This window comes from Limulus polyphemus, unplaced genomic scaffold, assembly GCF_000517525.1.
Source record: "Limulus polyphemus unplaced genomic scaffold, Limulus_polyphemus-2.1.2 Scaffold455, whole genome shotgun sequence".
Taxonomy (NCBI): domain Eukaryota; kingdom Metazoa; phylum Arthropoda; class Merostomata; order Xiphosura; family Limulidae; genus Limulus; species Limulus polyphemus.
In genome coordinates, this window is record NW_013666065.1 from 200,845 (window position 1) to 210,014 (window position 9,170).

A 9,170-nucleotide genomic window follows, 5' to 3' on the forward strand; every position below is an offset into this window, starting at 1 on the left:
TTCATCTATCAAATGGCATTTTGTATAACATTGTGTTTTGAACAGATAACCGTCAATGTCATTTGGAGTAGCAATTTCGTTCCCGTGGAAAAGTTAACGACTAGCTACTTAGAGCAACTTTGGATAAATGAATATAGTTTCAGGCTGCAATTTGAAGTCACACTAGAAAGAAAAGAAGGTTAATTTAGGTTTATTTCAATTTTTTTTTGGGTGTTTACGAGTCGGTCGAATTGACTGATCCAGTTTTGAGATTAGGGTAGAGAAAATAACATATAAACTATAAGGATTTAGTGAAAAAAAACCATTTGAAATGTATTTAAGAGGTTTTAGGGATTACACAAAGGAAATTTGAGATTTTTGTGATGACAAAAAGTATTTTCAATTTTAACATGAAAATTACTTTGCACATGGACTATTCAAGACAAATACTCAATATATTTATGGACAAAACTATTTTATTTCATTAAAAATACTTCACTAAGAAATACGACTTTTTGTACGTGAAAGACTTGAAATATTAACTGAAAGACTGCCAAATTTTGTGAAGATATATCCAATATATATAGAGTTATAAGTATTAAGTTTATGTCAACTTTAAACGAGTACAGAAGGTTATGTGACTTGGTCAAATCGATCAACCCCATGTTGAAAGAGTTAACTAACTTTGGAGAGCTAGTAAGACCATTTAATCCTTTCTGAATAAAAATGGTAGGCATTTGCCCTAAATGTTTGTCTGACAAGGAAAGTAAGATCAAAAAACAAGGTTCAGGTTCAGAATGGGTTGAAGATTGCTGATCAGCCTTCAAGACGTGATCGTTTACCAATTAGCTTGATTTTATTTTTTTGAGGATTTGGGGGAATCCATAATGAAGGGACAAAGATTCAATGCCCACTGATCTCACCAACCAGACACATAATGCAGCATGAATCAAATAAGAATTCTAGGTATTAAGCATAGAACAATTACCCATGACATGTAAGAGAGACAAAATATCAAGTGCACTTTTACACTTGACTTAAATCTTCTTTATATGTGGAATAAAAAGACAGTTTATTGTTAAAGAGAACATCACTTTAATGGTCATTTGAGATGGCTACAAACTTTCTCGGACAAAACAATACTATGGTTCTTCAGATTAGCCGAGTAAAACACACATAGTAGTAGTAGTTGGATTATATTAGCAAGCTACGTGATAACACATCAGGATTAGGTTAAGTATTTTTCTATTATTTATTTATTTTAATATATTAACAATTTTTTTCTTCAATTACCTTGCACATTATTACGGCATTGATTTTAATACTGAAATGTGTGATGCTGGGGACAGAGCCCTAAGGTATTCTGAGTTCCTTTATGAAGGCTCAGGAAAGTGTTGATCCCACATGGACTTGGAATGACCTCTGTGATAAAACATTATGTATAAAAGTAGGAAAATGGCCATGAAATTATAAAGATCCTGTAGAATACCAAACCTTTATATGGCATTACATGCATTATCAAAATAAAAATATATACACTGGATACTGTTTCAAACCATAACTATGGAGCTGACAGAGCAAATGGAGTCAGAGAAAAAAACTGGCACCAAGTTCTAGAGCTTATTCTCTGAATCATGAAATTTCTATTATTCTGAGGGCTAGCATTTAGAGGAAATGATGAAGTAGTTGGTTCAGTACATTAATTACTAATACTGTAGCTAATGGCTGGGTATGATGTATTTCTTGCTTAACACATTCAAAAATTTGCAAACTGTTTGTGACAAATTCATACAAATCCTATACAAAGAATTTCTTACCATTGATATCCAGGAATTCAAAACATTCAACTATTAATCAGTGTCCGTTGATTCTACTCCAGGAATATCCAACACAGATCAACTGGCAATAATCTTTAGACACATTAAAGATGATGGCCCTGTAGAGAGGTTTACCACATTCTTACCAATAAGAAATCACACAGGAGCAGAACTTGCTAAAGTTCTTATTAATTTCTTTGTAGAGAATGATATAAGAATTCAAGATTATTACTGGCAGTTTTACAGCAATGCATCCGATATGAGCAGTTAATATGTTGGCATGCAAGCCTTGATCAAAGAGAACTCCCTGGCATACTAAGTTCCCTGCTGTGCTCATTCACTCAAGTTATTTGGACAATGCACTGTGGACTGCTGTACTGAACTTGTTTATTCTTTGCTATTGTATAGTAGTTACATGTGTTTTCTCAGCTACAACCTATGTGTGGAAATGGCTGCACAATGTGCTTGAAAAATTAGGGTTCCAAAGATAAAGAGGTTATTAGACACAAGATAGAGTGCCCATTCAGACACAACTTGAGAATTAATAATGGGATACAAAGCCATAATGCTAGTCCTCACTTCATTACAGACAACGACTCTGAAAAGCCTCCAGTGTGCTTAGAGGAAAGAAGCCTTATGTTACAATTTGGAACAACTAGAAACAGGTATTATGACAGAATTATGGAGTATTATTCTAGAGAGGTTTCACAAGACAAGTCGTTTTTTACAAAACTCCAAATGGACGTCTCTTGAAATTTGTGCATGATTTTTTCATCTTTTACTCACTCTAAACTTCCGACCTTCTTAACAATAACTTACAAACTGTCACTTGCACTAGACAACAACAAAGTGGCATTCTTGAGGTTGGCGTAACATCACATGTCATGTGATTTTGCCTGGTAAAGCAATCACCATCTGCTGTGCAAACTCTTCAGCAATCATTCATATATTATTGTTTGATAGTCAGATTATCAATTGCAATGTCTTATCAATACGTGAAGTTGTCAGCTGAGGCATTAGCGAGAAATTGAGTAAAGTTACAATTAATTGGACTTGATTCTTGTCCCTATTAGTACTCTGCGTACTTGTGGATCAACAACCCGACAGAATGACCCAGTGTGCAGAACCCAGATGTGTACAATTACCTTGTGTTAAAAATATGTCGGAAGACAACATTTACATAATATCAAATGAGCTGAACATACATAGTTATAGTCAGACTTTAGCTTCCCACAACTTTCCTCTTGCTTCCTGTGTTCATTAGTTGATAGTTTTCAGCCAACATTCTTCTCTCCTTTCGTTCATTCGAATCTTGGTACTAGGATTTATAGATCCCTGCTCGGCCCTCTTAAGGCCCGTTTATTGGAGAATTTTCTCAACGATTTTTCTTCTTGTCAGTAGACCTGGCTGGCCTTGGCTTCTCTCCTTTGACTGGGTATCAAATAAAAGGAAAAGCCATGTCTTTTTGACTTGTTATTGGTGCAATGGAATATACAACAACTCTTCACCATATTTGCAGGTTTGTACAACAAAAGTTCATCACAAACACAAATATTTGTTACGAAAACAAGTCTAGACAGCGATCAAGTGTACAGAATGAACAAAAATTTAGTGCTACTATAGTGTGTGGTCTACACAGATACTATCATCATCACCATTTTAATGATTCACTAAAACATAATTTCTTGCTAAATAATTTATATTTATCCACGTTTTTTTTAGCAAATAATAATAACTTAACTTAAGAGTACCTTAAATTTAGGTTATATTTGTGCTAGTTTTCACTGTTATAATTTATTTCACTTCGATTGTATTTACCCCAAAAATGTTATGTCATAGTATTTTGTACTTTATTAGCTTAAAAACGTTATTTATAATAAATGGTGCTCAATGCAAATAAACAAAAGCTGATAATGATAGTATCTGTATATATTGCACGCTATAGTGTAAATATCTTTGTAGACTGCACACTATAGTAGCACCCAAAATTTCACTTTTGTTGCACAATTTGTTTGCCCTCTTGCCTCAGTTGCTATGCAGACATTGCATTGTTGGGGGCAAAGTTTCTGGATCTCTGACCTCAAGAATATGAAAACAATCAATTGCAAATTTGGGTGTCTACAAAACTTAGAGCCCATGCCTACTGAGTACCTTCACAATGCCACCAAAAGCTGATAAGTACATATCCTACACATAGAATTAGAGTTGCATAGTACAGCCTACAGGCTTTAGACATAACTACTCCAAAATAACATCTACCTTTCCAAATTCCAATGAAGAATCGCCCCTAAAAATATTTCTAATCTAACCCTTTCTTAGTGGGAAGCCTGAGGCGACACAAGAAGCTGTAATCACTTCCATTAGTTTTATTATTGCAACTAAAGTTACTATTTTAGGTTTCAACTTTTAAAATCTAAAATCGCTTTCAATAACTCTCTCAACTCGCTTAGCCTAACTTAACGACAAAAAATGTTACTGTTAGGCTTAACATGCAATGTATAAAACTTAAAATACTAAATTTTATATTTGGTGAAAGGAGTATAAATTAAAATAAACATACCATATTTGACATCGCATCGTAATAGTTTTCCATATTTTTCAAATATGCGTTCAATATCTCTTTCTCTAACATCAAGAGGCAGGCGACCAACGAAAAGTTGCGATCTTCCGGACATGTTGAACTATACTAATTGTAATACTCAATTTGCATACAATATTTTGTGAAATCCTCGCTCTGCGCATAAAAACCGTAAGAGAATCCTAGAAAATCAACTAACAATCCTGAAAAAAAGTCATGAAGCTAGTATAACTTATTAAAAACACTTACAAATTTCAAGCAGTTTCTCTACTTCGCTCCAGTACTAATAAAACACACATGATTAATTTTTATCATTAAATAAGAAAAATGGCGAATTAAAACAAAAACTGATGAAAAATAAAAAGGAGGATACACACAAAAAAAAAAAAACTTGTTAAATCACACAAACTATACTTAGCTAATTTTAGCCCTAGTTGTAAGTTTGATCATATATGCAATAAACCTAGTTTTACCTTGCAATGATTTTTTGTTTGCTTATAATTAAGCATGGAGTTACATAATGGGCTAACTGTTCTGTACCCACCACGGGTATCTAAACCTGATTTTTAGCGTTTTGAACCTTTAGACTTATGCTGAGCCACTGGGGAACTTTGCATTAAAAGTAACAAAGTTCCGATCAAAAGTTGCTGATTAATAAACGAAAAATAAAACAGCACATTCTGTATTGGATTAAAATATAGCGTTCTCATAAAATCTATCAGTTAAAATTTGGCAAATGGAGATTTGGACTTTTTGAAATACGTTCTGGGTTGTCATAAGGATCTCTTCTTAGATGAGAGCAATAGTTCTGATGAGAAGAAACTATGGAACCCATTGTGCGTAGCAGTGGCAAAGTTGGTTATGATCAAGTGCAAAATGCAGCTTTGAGAATAGAAATAGGAATAGTCAAACTATAACTATAAGCTTTTGGCTGTCTTGAGCAGTATTGTTACAAAACGAACACTTCTAGCCAGTAAAGGGCTACTCAGAGCAACCACAACAGTATTTCTCTCACTATATCAGCATTTGAGTGAGGGGACAAAAGAAGCGATAAGGCAGAGACTGAAATCGGTCTAGTAATGTTCGCTGAGCCCAAAAAAGATAAAGAAGAGAAGTGGTGCAGCGTTTGAACAATCAGGTAATATCTTCAAATATTATCGTCAGTGGAATGTCATGTCAACTGAGGGAAAAGAGGTCACATTAGTCAAATAAAAGATTTAAAAAAAGAGGGAGGAAGCATGGAAGCACAGCGAATGTGAAAGTATTTATCCCCATTACTATAAATAAAAAGTTGTTGTTTGTGTGAATTTCACGCAAAACTACTCGAAAGCTATTTGCGTTAGCTATCAGCAATTTAAAAGTGATAGATTAGAGGGAATGTAGCTAGTCAACACCAGCCACTGCCAAGTGTTGGGCTACTCTTTTATCAATGAATTGTGGGATTGACCGTCACATTACAAAAAAAAAAGAGAAGAAATAGAGTGTTTGCTTGAGTAGAGACGAAACAATCACCTTACTACTGGATCTGTAAATGGATCGACAGCTTTCTTCTTTCAAAATAGATATCTGTAGAATTATTCTCTATGACAGCCAAATACATCTCTGAATTTATAGAGGTTCTGATTATGCAAGAAATCTCGTATTTTCCCTTTGCGATAGCGTCACCACATGACAAGTAATTTTTCTCACAGCATTTGTCGGCTGTAACATAAAGACATCGTCCACTCAACTAGCGAAGGACGTAGCAGTCGTTGGCCCTTTTTACATGTATGTGCGAAGTTGCTGTAATATCCACTTAGGCAGAGTAGATACCTGTTATTGAGAACAATGAAAAAAACACAACAAACAAACAAACAAACAAAAACAACCAGAGCAAAATAATTTCACTGGATTTCTGGACCACTTGTTTATGCCAAAACTGTATAGAAACACTATAAATGAAAATTTAAAATATTTTTTATATTAGTAAAGATGATTGAAAACATATGATATGCTCATATATCACATGTGAAAGATCTATCCACACATTGCTTCACCAGCAACTGTATGGTCTGACTAGACACCAAAATCTTTTGCATTTTATAATCAGAAAATGACGGAAACGCCTTTTAACTTCTTGCCATTTACCACAAAAACAAATACAATTATAAACTTTTCTAAGAAATTCTTCAAAACTGTTCTGGATCAGGAGCTTTTGTGTAACCATTTGAAACAGCAAGATACATTATATTTGACAATACAAAAACAAGGATTTTTTCTTTGATCATAGATGAAACTGGAGGTTTAATCTCCATCACAGCATTTGTTTTGTCATTATGAAATCTAATCCAGTTTCCCAGATTAACATTCAGATTTTCGAGTAACTACACCGTCTTATTAAATAAATACTTAGTTGATAGTAGATACATTTGGACAATTAATTACATATAAAGCTCAACTTTCATTTCAAAATCATCATTGTAGTAAACTGTGCACACTGTCTATCAGTTCCAGAACCTGCTGTATTGAGGGGGGAGGGGGTACATTTAACTATCTGTTAAAAAATCAGTGCAAGTGAATTCTATATGTGCATAATTTGATAGTTTGTCTATTATTTCTAGTAATACGGCTAAATGTACTAAGAGGGTCATTTTCTGACTATGGATTAAATAAAACATGTTCATCTAGCACAGGTAATTTAGTCGATAAAGTGGAGTTGAGCATTTTTGTCTTATTTTTAAGTTATGCGTGCTTATCCGATGAAAATTAATTCAAATCAAAAATTTAGTCCCAAATCTGTCTTTCTGTTCTCTATGAACAGTTTTCCAAATACATATCTTCAAGCTGATATTTTTTCTAGTACTTAAAATGTTAATCCCGTGGTGGGCAGAGCACAGATAGCTAATTGTGTAGCTTTGTGCTTAATTAGAAACAAACAAATAAAAACAAGGCTTGGTATTGAATAGAATGACTTCCTAACTGTGATTTATGGCAAATGAAAAAAACGTAAAATGTTATTTACGGGCCAGGCTTTCTTAAGTGTCCAATTTGATGTCGCCAGTGTTCTGGGGCAATATTCTCTGAGTATGTACCTTACACAAACATATAATAATTTGTAGATGATAGACGATGGTCAAAGATTTACAAACATATATAATATGTTGAGTTTGTGTTAAGTTTTCCAGCAAACCAAGGAAATAAACAATTGTAGAGTGTTAAAAGTAGCATGTCACCAACAGAAAATTTTTATTTCCAAGCAATAACCCAAAAACAAAAATTGTAATATGACTCAAGCCATTATTGTGATTAATTAGTAAATATTTATGTTTTGAAAATTTGTTATTAGCTGATTGTCCCATTACCTTTTCACATATAAAAATATCCAAAATAGCATGTCGTCATAATCATGTGTTCTCCATTACGGTTGTATATTTTCAAGACAATAATTACAAATTTTGAGTAAATAAAAAAATTAGAGTCTAAAATCAATCCAGGAAGTATATAATTTGATTTGACCAAACCTCAAACACAGGGTATCAAGAAATATTTTGGGTATGCTCATTTGGAGCTTGTAATAAAATTAATTTTTTCAAGCTCCTTTACGCACATATCTAGTGTAGATACTCAAATTATGTCATTTTTTTATATCGTTATACACAATAGAGAAGACATTCGTTGTCATCAATAAATGAAAGGGTAAGAGTAAATCACTGAACATGAAATTGCGTGAACTTCTTTAGGTGTTCTTTACTTCAGAGGGGAATATATGGAGTGCATAATGCTTTCCCGCCATATTTAGTTTCTCCTATGTGTAGATGATTAGGGTAGGGTGGATTTGAAATGTATTAGTCACAAATCAACTCATTTTCCTGCAAGACAAGTCCTTGAAAGTGGGATTACATAACAGTTGTGTATCTCATTAACTGTATAACTAACATTCAAATAGTGTGAGTGGTGGTAGTTTCAGGTTTAAATGACTGATAAATTACAAAGCTAAAGCTGTGAGCCATAATTAGGGGTCTGTTTATAAAAAACAGATAATTGGGGACATGGTGAAATGCATGTAAAAGTGTTCACAGAATGGGTAAAGGAGATTACCATTTTTATTAAACTCCTTATATATGCTTTGCACTTCTTATTATAATGATACATTATAATAAACGCTTACGTTTATGATCTGTGGAAGTGGTCTAATACAAAAGAACTTTTCTTGTTAGCCTGCTATAGATGGATTTACTTTGTTAATATACAGAAGTGGTAGGCATTTCGGTGATGGGTTTCATGTTTGTATTTTTAGAATGGATAGTAAACAAAGTAGGCAGCTGAAATATTATCACAGAAAAAAGGCAGTAGAAGGGAAAACATTCTTACAATTTGTATGCTGTTTGCCTTTTTATTCCAGGTACAATATAATCTGGTAAAGGAAAACACATGTGAAAAACAGTATTCATCGTCAACAAGGTAGAAAATATGATAGAATGTAGCCCGAGTGCTAGATTTTTGGCATAAGGTTATATTCTCAAGAACTGTGTAAATTATACTTATAAGAGAATTTTTTATCGACATTTTCCAGTTGAAAAATGAACACTTAAGAAAGCCTGGCCCTTATTATTATTCTAAAACAAAGTAACCTTTGCTGCTTACACTAATTGTACAGAATTACGTCTTAGTTAAATTGATCGAGGTAACTGTTGCATTTCTGTTTTAAAATAATGTTTGGTTTTTCCAAATGAATAAGCCCCCCAGTGGCACAGCGGTATGTCTGCGGACTTACAACGCTAGAATCCGGGTTTCGATACCCGTGGTGGGCAGAGCAC

At 33.6% G+C, this 9,170-nt stretch overlaps 1 protein-coding gene across 2 annotated transcripts in view; it reads right to left on the minus strand.

Moving 5' to 3' along the window:
- LOC106458390 (serine/arginine-rich splicing factor 6-like) overlaps window positions 1-4,510 on the minus strand; it is a 45,546-nt gene extending 41,036 nt beyond the window's left edge. Inside the window, exon 1 of one of the 2 annotated variants that reach the window (XM_013917899.2) lies at window positions 4,357-4,510. In XM_013917899.2, the coding sequence (XP_013773353.1) occupies window positions 4,357-4,471 (115 nt within the window). In that variant the 5' untranslated portion in view covers window positions 4,472-4,510. The remainder of the gene's footprint in view (window positions 1-4,356) is intronic. The other variant, XM_022384580.1, reaches the window with a different exon arrangement.
- Between the last annotated feature and the right edge of the window lie 4,660 nt (window positions 4,511-9,170).